The sequence below is a fragment of the Hippopotamus amphibius genome, chromosome 15 (assembly GCF_030028045.1).
Source record: "Hippopotamus amphibius kiboko isolate mHipAmp2 chromosome 15, mHipAmp2.hap2, whole genome shotgun sequence".
Classification (NCBI taxonomy): domain Eukaryota; kingdom Metazoa; phylum Chordata; class Mammalia; order Artiodactyla; family Hippopotamidae; genus Hippopotamus; species Hippopotamus amphibius.
The window spans coordinates 11,788,690-11,800,893 of record NC_080200.1 but is presented as its reverse complement, the minus strand read 5'-3'; the positions used below and the strand labels follow the sequence as shown (position 1 = coordinate 11,800,893).

The 12,204-nt window shown below is 53.9% G+C and overlaps 2 protein-coding genes across 2 annotated transcripts; both read left to right on the top strand.

Moving 5' to 3' along the window:
- The first annotated feature begins 6 nt into the window (after positions 1-6).
- Positions 7-8,793, top strand: KLF1 (KLF transcription factor 1). The gene is made up of 4 exons (XM_057709514.1): positions 7-242; positions 5,283-5,489; positions 6,142-6,982; positions 8,164-8,793. The coding sequence occupies exons 2-4, from the start codon at positions 5,403-5,405 to the stop codon at positions 8,337-8,339; spliced, it is 1,104 nt and encodes a 367-aa protein (XP_057565497.1). The 5' UTR covers positions 7-242; positions 5,283-5,402; the 3' UTR covers positions 8,340-8,793.
- A 655-nt stretch (positions 8,794-9,448) lies between these two features.
- DNASE2 (deoxyribonuclease 2, lysosomal) lies at positions 9,449-12,078 on the top strand. Its single transcript, XM_057709349.1, has 6 exons — positions 9,449-9,848; positions 9,967-10,147; positions 10,239-10,317; positions 10,656-10,820; positions 10,912-11,109; positions 11,527-12,078. The coding sequence occupies exons 1-6, from the start codon at positions 9,754-9,756 to the stop codon at positions 11,943-11,945; spliced, it is 1,137 nt and encodes a 378-aa protein (XP_057565332.1). The 5' UTR covers positions 9,449-9,753; the 3' UTR covers positions 11,946-12,078.
- Positions 12,079-12,204: the final 126 nt, after the last annotated feature.

The window sequence follows — 12,204 nt, the reverse complement described above, 5'->3', positions numbered from 1 at the left end:
CATTTAAGGAGAGGAACAGGGAAGGGGCGGGAGGTGAACGCGCCAACCCGATTGGCCAGCTGTATGCCTGCTCTGATTGGCCCTAGGAGGGGGCTCGGCCCACTTTGGTTGGTCTGCTGTAGGACAGTGCAGAGAGATTCCAGAGTTAAACAAGGCAACTGAGGCACGAGAAAAATGAGCCCTAGGACGCAGAACAGACCTCGAGGTCTCCTTTCATGGGGTGCTGTGTGTGGAATGAAGAGGTGGGCTCTGGTGGACGATCTCAGCCCAAGCGATCTGCCAGTCCGTCCCAGGAAGCTTAATAGCAACAAGTGACTGTGTGTGACTTGGTGTGATTCCCTATGCTTTGTGATTCTGTGCGGTTGATTGAGCCTGAGTGACTGTGTATCTGTATGTCTGCGGAGCTGACTGTTTCTGTAACGTTGTGGGGCTGTTGACTATGGGTGGTTGTGTGACTGTGACTGTGTCTGTGTGGCTGAATGTCTTTGTGGTTTCTTGTCTAATTGTAAGCTTGTGTGATGGTATTCTGTGTGATCATGTGTCTGTGTGGTGCTGTGTGCATGACTCTGTCTTGATGGCTTTCTCTGTAGATGTGGCTGTTATCTTTTTTTTTTTTAATTGGGGTATAGTTGTTTTCCAATGTTGTGTTAGTTTCTACTGTACAGTGAAGTGGAGTTCCCTGTGCTATGCAGCAGCTTAATATTAGTTATCTATTTTATACATATTAGTGTATATATGTCAATGCAGATCTCCCAATTCATCTCCCCCCACCGTCCACTTTCCCCCTTTGGTGTCCATACGTTTGTTCTCTGATGTGGCTATTATCTTTGTGAGAATATGACTAGATATCTGTGTGTATGTCTGTGCAATTGTATGTACCTATATGTGATTTGGTCTATGTGTTGTGTGTGGTTGTGAGCTTGATTGAGTATATGGCTGAGTGGCTATGCTCATCTACATCACTTTATTTATTTACTTATTTTACTGGCTGTGTTGGGTCTTTTTTGCTGTGTGCGGGCTTTCTTTAGTTGCAGTGAGTGGGGGCTACTCTTTATTGTGGTGCACGGGCTCCTCATTGCCGTGGCTTCTCTTGCTGCGGAGCATGGACTCTAGGTACGTGGGCTTCGGTAGTTGCAGCGCATGGGCTCAATAGTTGTGGCTCATGGGCTCTAAAGCGCAGGCTCAATAGTTGTGGCACATGGGCTTAGTTGCTCCACGGCATGTGGGATCTTCCTGGAACAGGGATCGAACCCATGTCCCCTGCATTGGCAGGTGGATTCTTAACCACTGCGCCACCTAGGAAGCCCTAGATCACTTTTATGAGCATTTGTGCAGTGTGCTTTCAAATCTGGATACATCATGCTTGCCCATCTCTGTATCTGACAGTCACTCATCTACCATGACCCTATCTATCTCCCAGCTGGGGAAAGTAAGGCCCAGATAGCAGAATGGTCTTGCTCAAGGTCGCAATGGACCAGGTGCAGAGCAGGGACCAGGACTGGAATCCAGGCCTTCTACTTCCCAAGAAGGCCCCTCCCTGCCCACCCAGGAACACCTCTTCCCACATAGACACTCTGGGTAGTTGTGTGTGTAGAATGCTCTGTCTCACACATTGTCTCTGACTGAGCATGAATGGGAGTAACTACCAGACTGTCTGAATGTAATATCCCCAAATGCATATCCCCAAGTGCCTGGAGCCTGTGTGTGTCCTCTCCCACTTTCTGGGCCCTTCTGGCCCTTAATATTCCAATAAAATGATTTGAACCCTCCTCCTTACTCAGTAGGGAGTCCATCACCACCCTGAAATGGCTGGGATTCTGCGTAGCTCTTATTCTTCTGGCCACCTCCCTCCACCTGAAGCCAATGGCCTCCCTCCTTCCGTCTCTTCCTTTCACCAAATCTTCCTGCCCTGGAGTTGTCATGGGTATTGGAGTTCTCTGATGCATGGGGGTGTAGAGGGTGATGACAGCATACACCCTAGAAAACCCAAATCAAGGGTCAGGCCTTGCCACCCTGGAAAGTCTGTCATCCGTACTGCCTACATGCTCCCGGAGGCCTTATCTCCCAGCCAGATGGCCCCTCCCCCAATTTCCGCTCTGGACCCTCATCCTCTTGCCTCATCTTTCAGAGCCAAGCATGCTTGTTAGTACCTTATCAAACCAAAGAGAAGTCTCCCCAAGAGAAACTTTGCTTTCCTCTCCAGGAAACCACTCTCATGGTGGTTTTGTTTGATTGAAGTGAAATTCACATAACATAAAATAAGCCTTTTTTTTTTTAAATTAATTTTTTTGGGGGGTACACCAAGTTCAATCATCTGTTTTTATACACATATTCCCGTATTCCCTCCCTCTTTCGACTCCCCCGCCCACCCTCCCTCAAGTCCCCCCCACTCTCCCTGTCCCAGTCCTCTAAGGCATCTTCCATCCTCGAGTTGAACTCCCTTTGTTATGCAACAACTTCCCACTGGCTATCTATTTTACAGATGGTAGTATATATATGTCTGGGCTAGCCTTTTTTTTTTTTTTTTTTTTTGGCTGCTCTGAGTGGTTTGTAGGATCTCGTTTCCCTGACGATGGACTGAAGCCGAGCCACGGCAGTGAAAGAGACAAGTCCTAACCACTGGACCGCCAGGGAATTCCCCAAAATGAACCATTTAAAGTGTACAATTCAGTGGCTTTTAGTATATTCACAATGTTGTGCAACCACCACCTCTATCTAGTTCCAGAACACTTCCATCACCCCAAAGGGAGACCTTGTACCCATTAAGCAGTCACTCCCCATTTCCTTCCTCCCCTCCACCAGGCCCTAGTAACCACTAATCTTTCTGTCTCTGTGGATTTGCCTATTCTGAATATTTCATATAAATGGGATCATATAATATGTGACCTTTTGTAACTGGCTTCTTTTCTATAACATGTTTTTGAGATTCATCCATGTTGTAACATGTGTTAGAACGTCATTCTTTTTTATGACTGTTATTCCATTGTAATAGACGGAGCACTTTTGGTTTATCCATCCATTAATGGACATTTGGGTTGTTTCCACCTTTTGATGGTTGTAACTAATGCTACTGTGAACATTGGTGTACAAGTGCTTGTTCCAGTACCTGTTTTCAATTCTCTTAGGTATATACCTAAGTAATGAAATTGCTGGGTCATATAGTAACGCTATGTTTAACTTTTTGAAGAATGATCAGACTGTTTTCCACAGTACTTGCACCATTTTGCCTTCCCACAGTTGTGTATGATGGTTCCAATTTCTCTGCATCCTCACCAACACTTCTTATTTTCCTTTTTTTAAAAAATAAATTTATTTATTTATTGGCTGTGTTGGGTCTTATTGCTGCACGTGGGCTTTCTCTAGCTGCGGTGAGTGGGGACTACGCTTCGTTGTGGTGCGTGGGCTTCTCACTGTGGTGGCTTTTCTTATTGCGGAGCACGGGCTCTAGGTGCATGGGCTTCAGTAGTTGTGGCACGTGGGATCAGTAGTTGTGGCTCATGGGCTCTAGAGCACAGGCTCAGTAGTTGTGGTTCACGGGCTTAGTTGCTCCTCTGCAATGTGGGATCTTCCCAGACCAGGGATTGAACCCGTGTCCCCTGCATTGGCAGGGGGATTCTTAACCACTGCGCCACCAGGGAAGTCCCTCCTTTTTTTTTAATAACCATCCTAGTGGGTTTGTTAGTTGTCTTTTATATTACTTTTTTTGCTCCCCCCGCTTGTTGCACATGATAATTTTTTGCCATTTTCTGTGATGCATTTACGGTGCACCAACTCCGGTTGTGTCTGTGGTGTGATGTGCCTACGTCTGGGTGATGTTGTACACGTTTCACTATCAGGGTGTTTTATTCCATGTTAGTGTGGTTGTCTGTGTTTGGGTGCGCCCCCTGTGGTTGGGCATTAGTAGTGCAACTGTGTGACTAAATAATTATATACTGTATCAGAGACAGGTGGCTTGATTATGTAAGGTTGTAGTGTGTGACTGTGTCTGTGCCTGATATATAACTGTGTGCCTTACTACATCATTGTGTTTATGAATGGTTGTGTGGACACGTTTTATGCTTTTGTGTCTGAGGCTTCGTCTGTGTTTGATGGGATTGTGTGGTAGTATCTCCTATGATTCTGTGACAATATGCCCAGGAATCTCCACGTGTCTGTTTGGTTGTGGCTAAACCATGTGTGTGTGATTTGGGTAACTGTGTATGATTGTCAGTGCCTGATCATGAATTCTGTGTCTCAAGGATTGTGTGACTATAACATTGTGTAACCAATGTAGTGGATGGTTGTTTTTGCGCCTAGGAATTGTATGTCTGTGCATGGTCTATAGATGCACAGACACACAATTATATGTGCAGGGACTATATGGGGTGTGTGACTTAGGGATCAGGAATGTGTGTCATTATGTAATTGCAGTGTGTGTGTGACTATGAACTATGTGTCTTGATGTGTGTCTGTGTAACCCACCTGGACTCCCTCGGCACCACAGTCTCTGGTACAGAACCTCAGATCCCTCCCCAATGTGGGGTAGAAATCAAGGAGCAGCCAGGTCTCCTGCAGGTCAGGCACTTCCTATGGCCCGATCCAACCCCCATCCCACCCGGGAGAGGGGGTCACCGCCTCCTCCCCAGCCCCCGTCAAACTAGAGCAGCTGTACTTGCACCAGCCTCAGCCTCCCTGCAGCACCTCCTGGGGTGAAGGGGTGTCCATGGTAGACAGTGACGGCTGATTGGCAGGGACCTCTCCTGCCATTGGGCTCAGACCCTGGGAGCTCACAACCCAGGACATTTAAAACCAAGTTAATCCCCAGCCCCCAGCCCTCCCACTCACGGGGGACAGAGACTTGGCTGTTTTGGGCCCCCACCTGATAGCAGCCTCCAACGTCTGGGGACTCTGATAATGCTTGACTTGGCAGGGAGTTCATGCCAAGTCCCGCCATCAGCACAGTTGCTGCTGTTTATGGGGAAGGGGAGAGCTGCAAGGCCCTGGTAAGGGGCAAGGGGGTCTTGAAGCATCTTCCCAGAATCTCCACTCTGCCTGTCACCCCTTCTACAGGAAGACAACTGAGAACAGGGCCCCAAGTCTCTCCTTCTTTGGGAACCCAGCACCTCGCTTTGCCTAACCCCTGAACCCCCAACCCCTGAAACCCCAGCCCTTGAACCCTCAGCCCCCGAACATCTGATTGGCTTTGGCTACAGGAACAGTCTTTAAGGCTCAGCCCCAAACAGGCCTAGGCAAAGTCTGTCCCCCAGAAACAGTGACCCCCGCCTTTGCCTGCCCCTTATCAGGTGCTGCAGCCAATCAGCTGAGGGCAGAGAGGAGCCCTCCAAGGGGCCATCAGAGCCTTAGAGCCCACGAGGCCGCCGAGGGAGAGGAGGCCTGAGCCCCAGGGTGGGCACCAGCCAGGCATGGCTGCAGCGGAGACCGCCTTGCCCTCCATCAGCACGCTGACCACCCTGGGCCCCTTCTCGGACACACAGGAAGACATTCTCAAGGTGGGGACAGGTGGGGTCTAAATGGGCTGGCAGGGGTTCTGGGTCCAGGCCACAGAGCTGGGAGATCAGGTCTGCATCTTGCCCTGGAATTCAAAGATCTGGTCAGGACCGGGTGTCCTCAGCGCAGGCCAGGGATCTGAACTTGGTATAAGGGCCTATTTCTGTCATAGAAAACTGAGGCTGGGAACTGAACAGCACAGGGATCTAGGCTCAGTGAGACAACCCCTGATATCAGAGGGAAATGGCAGATGTGTTTAGGGGACATCCAGGAGTTAATCTTGGCATTAATATTGTTGGGAGACAGGGAAGGAGAGGAAGATTCTTAGGGGAAACTGAGGCAAGGCTGAGCCTCCTCCAGCCTTCCATTCTTGGCTCTGCCACCCCTTCCCCCATGCCTGAGTGTGGCTCCAGATAATGTAAGCCTTATCTGCCTTCTCCAGCCTGACCCAATAGACTTCTGTCTCTGGAGCCGAGGTGGTGGTGGTGGTTGGGGGGGTGGGGGCAGGAATGGACAGTGTGAGGGAGTGGGACAGACTGACATGACAGACAAGCAAACAAGACCCCTTTACTGAGCTTCTAGCCAGCCTGTGCCCATCAGGGCATCCAGCCCCCACCGTGTCTGAAGTTTCGTGCTACCGGCTCCCTCCCACAGTGGTGGCGCTCTGAAGAGATGCAGGACTTGGGCCCTGGCCCGCCCGACCCCACAGGGCCACCCCTCCATGTGAGGCCTGAGTTGAAGGATGCAGCCGGGGAGGACGAAGACGATGAGAGGGACGCGGCTACTCCCTGGGACCTGGATCTTCTTTTCACCAACTTCCCGTGCCCAGAGCCGGGCGGTGCGCCCCAGACCTGCGCTCCCCAGACTTGCCCTCTGGCGCCCGGCGAGGGCCCCGGAGCGCAAGTCCCACCGCCGCCAGAGACTCTGGGCGCGTACGCGGGCGGCCCGGGGCTGGTGGCTGGGCTCTTGGGTCCCGAGGAGCACCCGGGCTGGTCGCGCCCGGCCCCACGAACCCCGGCTCCCGATGCTTTCGTGGGCCCAGCCTTGATCCCGGCTCCCGAGCCCAAGGCGCTGCCGCTGCAGCCGATGTACCCGGGGCCGGGTTCGGGTTCCTCTGGCAGCTACTTCCCGCGGACGGGGCTTTCAGTGCCTGCAGCGCCGGGCGCCCCCTACGGGCTGCTGTCCGGATACCCTGCACTGTACCCGATGCCGCAGTACCAAGGGCACTTCCAGCTCTTCCGCGGGCTCCAGGCGCCGGCGCCCGGCCCCGCCACGCCCCACTCCTTTCTGAGTTGTCTAGGGCCCGGGACGACGGGTGCAGGACTCGGGGAGACCACAGGAGACACAGGAGGGGCCGCGGAGGCCGCGCCATCCAAGCGCAGCCGGCGATCATGGGCGCGCAAGAGGCAGGCTGCGCACACGTGCACGCACCCGGGCTGCGGCAAGAGCTACACCAAGAGCTCGCACCTGAAGGCGCATTTACGCACGCACACAGGTGAGGGGGCGGGGCACGGTGCAGGGGCGGGACTGGGCGGGACCTTGGGAGCCTAGAGCGGCAGAGGAGCTGGAAACCAGGAGTAAGGGGGCGGGGCTAAAGCAAAGTCTCACAGCAAAGGGCTGGGCAGAGGAAGCTGGGGACAGGCCTGGAACATTAGGAGCCGGACGGGAAGTACTGCGGAAAGCTGATGGGGACAGAAAGAGGACATGGAAAACCTGGAAAGCATTTCAGGGAACCGACGGCTAAGACCTCGGCCAGGGACTGGCCCAGGAACAGAAAGCCCGGCAAGCCGTGTAGGGGCGGGGCTAGAGGAGGGACCAGTAGGGAGAGGTCTGCTCGAGATGCCAGGGGCGGGGCAAGGACCCAGGGTTCAGGTTTGCGGCCAGCGGGAGCGGAGTTAGGGGTTCAGGGGTCGTAGCCAGGAGTATAAAGAGTGGGTTGCTTGGCCAGACTGTAGGGGGCGTGCTGGAGGTCAAAAGCGTTAGTTTCAGGGGGCAGATCATGGAAAGTAAAGGGAAATGGCTGGGAGATAGGAGGGTGGGCATAGGAGGAGAAACCGGGTCCCAAGGAGCCAAAGACAGAGGCGAGGACGTGGAATAGAGGCGAGGAGGAGGAGGGTTGAGGCCTATGCTTAGGGGTCCGCAGAGAGGATGGGGCCACGTGTAGAGACCGTGTGTACAGTCACCCCGGGAGGAGGGGCCCGCTCTAGCAGGGGGAGAGCGTAATCCCCGGAGACAGGGCCTGGAACACCAGGTGGACTTCGGGGCTCAAGGGCCAAGGCGAGGGGCAGGATTGGGCAGCAGCTTGAGAGTCCCCTGGTGCAAAGGAAGGGTTGGGACACAGGGGGCAGTGCCAAAGGACCAAGATTGGGACGGCATTAGGACGCAGGGGCAGGGTACCAGGACGCAGGAAGTAGGGCCAGTAGTGTAGAGGACATGACTTGTGCCCAGGACATGAAAAGGGGCCTGGCGCCAGCAGGTACAGAAGAAGAAGGCTCGGGGTCTCAGAGGCCGGTCATGGGTGCAGATTCAGGCCCTCCCCGAGAGTGAGTGCCTCCTTAAATTTCATGACCTAGGCCCTTCACTTGCCTCACCCTAGTCCCGGCCAAGGCTAAGGAGCGAGGACCCTAGGACCAGGTGTGGTGGACAGTGTAGCTCAAGGCTTTCTCCTCTCCCCAGGGGAGAAGCCATACGCCTGCACGTGGGACGGCTGTGGCTGGAGGTTCGCGCGCTCCGACGAGCTGACCCGTCACTACCGAAAGCACACCGGACAGCGCCCCTTCCGCTGCCAGCTCTGTTCGCGTGCTTTTTCACGCTCTGATCATCTAGCCTTGCATATGAAGCGTCATCTTTGAGCCCTGCCCTGGCACTTGGGGACTGGGGTTGGAACAAAAGTGGATCCACGCAGGGTGCTTTTCCCTCGGATGAACCCTCGTCTGGACTCTTGGCCCCACAGATCCACCAAAAGATCAAGGACTGGCCCATAGACAGACCTGGGGGAGCCTCCAACAGAAGTTCCCACATGTCCTCGGCCACAGGGAGCCACAGTCACACACGGTCATGTTGACTTAGTGAGACAGACCTCCAAAAAAATGGACTCGGATACTTAGATACTTCTGACAAAGAGACAGACCCTCAGAGAGCTGGACCATCAGAACAGCTCACAGGCGGCCCTATACAGCGGGAGGGGGTGTGGGGTGAGGCTTCCCAGAGACCCTGGTTCTAGAAGAAGGCTTCACACTGTGACTCCTGAAGCTCCACATAGTGGCTGGCATTGCTGTGAATGGTTATGGGTCCTGTAAAAATGCCCCTCCCAGATAAAGCTTCACTGTTGGCCTGAATTTGCGGGTTTTGGGTGTGGAAGTGGGGAGGAAGCTGTAACCCCAGAGCTGATATTGGGGGGCCATACACACACTCACCCTCATTTCCTAAAACTGGACAACCCTCCTCGGGCAGTGCAGGCCTTGTAGGCCCTCCTTCACCCACTCCAAGATCAGGCTACATTGTCCTTGCATGCCGCCTTGAAACTCAGGGACATTCACGAAAACCGTCTTCCTCCGCTTCAGAACCGTCAGCCCGGTCCCAGAGCCCCAGCATCCTTCACCCTGCCATGATCCAAAGTGACCCTTTGGTTAACTCGGGGACGGGGACGGGGGCGGGGGGTGGGGGGGCGGGGACCAGGAGCACAAGATCCCTTTAAGGGAGCAAAAATCACAAGAGTTGGACCTCAGGCTGTAAGCAAGGAAAGGAAAAGAATCCAAATATTCATCTCATGGAGAAACCGGGGGAGGAGCGAGGTTCAGTGGAAGAGTGTAGATTGGGATTAACACGAATTGAAAGAGAAGGAGGCAGGGCCTACCGGAGGGACGTGAGCTGTGATTGGCCAGGAGTAGAGTCTGAGGCCGGACACTGGAAACCTCCTGGCCTTGAGAGGGCGTGTCTGCGCGGAGCCAGAGGGTGGAGCCTATCCCGGACTAGTCCGCCGGAGGAAGCAGGAGGAGGCCCCAGGCTGGCCGGGTCCGGGGTGGAGCCTGAAGGGAGTGACTGCCCCACCAAAACCCCTGGCCCTCCGGAGGATCTTTGACTGCTTTTCAGATCTCTGTTTCTCACCTCGCGGGCGGAGTCTCCATCTTCGTGATGCCTTGGGCTGGGTTCCCAGGCGGGTTTGGGGAAGTGAAAGTCACCAAGGGCCGGGTCTGGCCCTCCTCGTGACTTCGCTTCTCGCGGTCCCGACACAGATTTCTAGACACCAGCTAGAGCTCTGAGCTCATGGCCGCGCTGGGCTCGCTGCTGTTGGCCGCTCTGCTCTGGGTCCCTGTAGGGACCCTGACCTGCCACGGGGACTCGGGGCAGCCTGTGGACTGGTGAGTGCGCGAGAACCGACTATCCCTCCAGGGCAGCACTGGAGATTGCTGCGTTCCTAGGTGAAGACTGGGGGTTCCTTCTCTTCTTCCTCCAGTATGTCCATTCCCTAACCTCCAGGTTCGTCGTCTACAAGTTGCCGGCCCACACAGGTCCCGGAGATGCGGCGCAGAAGGGTCTGCGGTACAAGTACTTAGACGAAGACTCAGGTGGCTGGCGCGACGGTGCGGGGTCCATCGACAGCTCCACGGGGGCCGTGGGCCGCAGCCTGCTGCCACTGTACCGAAACAACACCAGCCAGGTGAAGTCGCCCCTGGCCGAACCTGGGATGGGACTTTAGGGTGGGCCCGACCTGGGGGAATCTTCACATTGCCCCTGTCTATCTTCCCCAGCTTGCCTTTCTGCTCTACAATGACCAACCACCTACATCCAGTGGGTCTCATGACTCTTCCAGCCGTGGGCACACGAAGGGTGAGGCCAGACTGGGGACTGGGGAAGGGTTCTGGTTTCCCTATGCGTTTTCCCCAGCTAACTCCTGACCTGCTGGGGTGAGGGGTGGGGGGTGAGGGTGGGCTGCTCTGTCAGGCCCTGGACATCTGTTTCTTTATCTTAAATCAACGTTGTCCTTCCTCTGGACCATGAGAATTGATGGCTGTGGAAACTGAGCTCAGCAGTGGTCCTGACACTCATTGCCCACTGCCCATTGGTCCTGTGGTCCAGGCCCCCTGCAGACTAAGAGTCTTCCTGGTTGCACATGTGCTTGCTGGGATGCCTCAAGCAGTCCCCCTGATCTCCAATTTCTGGTTCAGGTGTGCTGCTCCTGGACCAAGAAGGGGGCTTCTGGTTGATCCACAGTGTTCCGGGCTTCCCTCCACCTGCCTCCTCTGCTGCATACAGCTGGCCTCCTAGCGCCCACAAATTCGGGCAGACCCTGATCTGCGTATCTTTTCCTCTCACCCAGTTCCTGAATATCAGTGAGTGAAGATAGGGAGGCAGGGTGAATCCCTGATTCCCAGACCAGAATCTTGGAACTGTCCCTCATTTTCTTCTCCCCTTGCCCTGCAGGTAGACAACTGACCTACACCTACCCCTTGGTATATGACCACAGGCTGGAAGGGGACTTCGCCCAGAAATTCCCCCACCTGGAGGAGGTAGTCAAGGGCCATCATGTTCACCAGGGACCATGGAACAGCAGTGTAACACTCACATCAAACAAAGGACACATGTTCCAGAGCTTTGCCAAATTCGGAAACTTTGGAGATGGTGAGCCCTGAGGTTGATGGTTGAACTCTTTCTCTGCAGAGGGGGTGTCTCGTGTGTCCATGGCTGAGGGCAGGTCATGGATAGAGACTAGAACACTTTGGAGTCATCATTATACGTGAGGTAAACAACCAACATACCTGTGTTCAAATATTGGTTTCTGGCTATGTGATACATGATTTAACCAGGGCCTCAACTTACCTTTCTGAAAAACGGGGATAATGATATGTACTTTAAAGAGCTGTTGTGAGTGAAGTGATACATATAAAGCATTTAGTAAGGGCTGTTAGTCTTAATGTTATAATTCCCCAGATTGCCAAGAACTGACAACTGAGGAAATAGCTCAGAGAGGGAAAGTAGCCTAGGGAATCCCTAGCAGTGATTCTGACCCTGTCCATGCCCTTTTCCCATCTTCTGCAGATCTGTACTCTGGCTGGTTGGCAGAAGCCCTTGGCAGTGACCTGCAGGTCCAGTTCTGGCAAAGATCTTCTGGCATCCTGCACTCCAACTGCTCTGGGGTCCAGCATGTACTGGATGTGACACAGACAGCCTTCCCTGGGCCAGCTGGGCCAACCTTCAATGCCACAGAAGACCACTCCAAATGGTGTGTAGCCCCAAAAGGGCTCTGGGCCTGTGTGGGTGACATGAATCGGAATCAAAGAGAGGAGTACCGGGGTGGGGGCACACTGTGTGCCCAGCTGCCTGCCCTCTGGAAGGCCTTCCAGCCTCTGGTGAAGGCCTGGGAGCCCTGTGGAAAGGAGAGCAGGGCCTTCTCTGTAGAAAGCCCAGCAGCGCATATAAGAGCCAAGGCTCAGGGGCCAGTTTGGAGTTCATTTTGAATCTATTTAGTCCCTTCCTATTTGTTTGGACTTAATCATGTGCCTTAACCCCTCTGTGACTCAATCTACTCATCTGCAAAATGGAAGTCATAACACCTTACTCAGGATTGTTGAGGAAGAAAAAGAAATTGGTAAATGAATCTGTAAACCTTTTCTTCAGGTGGGCACTGGGACTCAGAACAGCACTGCAGTTTGCTTAGGGTCTGGGAGCAGCTGGTGCATAGGTGAGGCAAAAAGTGGGACCACGAGGAAGGGTCCA

Coding starts and splice junctions, on each gene's coding strand:
- KLF1 (XM_057709514.1), top strand. CDS start 5,403: ATGGCTGCAGCGGAGACCGCCTTGCCCTCCATCAGCACGCTGACCACC. Junction 5,490..6,141: donor CACAGGAAGACATTCTCAAG/GTGGGGACAGGT, acceptor TCCCTCCCACAG/TGGTGGCGCTCTGAAGAGAT. Junction 6,983..8,163: donor GCATTTACGCACGCACACAG/GTGAGGGGGCGG, acceptor TCCTCTCCCCAG/GGGAGAAGCCATACGCCTGC.
- DNASE2 (XM_057709349.1), top strand. CDS start 9,754: ATGGCCGCGCTGGGCTCGCTGCTGTTGGCCGCTCTGCTCTGGGTCCCT. Junction 10,148..10,238: donor ACCGAAACAACACCAGCCAG/GTGAAGTCGCCC, acceptor TATCTTCCCCAG/CTTGCCTTTCTGCTCTACAA. Junction 10,318..10,655: donor CAGCCGTGGGCACACGAAGG/GTGAGGCCAGAC, acceptor TTTCTGGTTCAG/GTGTGCTGCTCCTGGACCAA.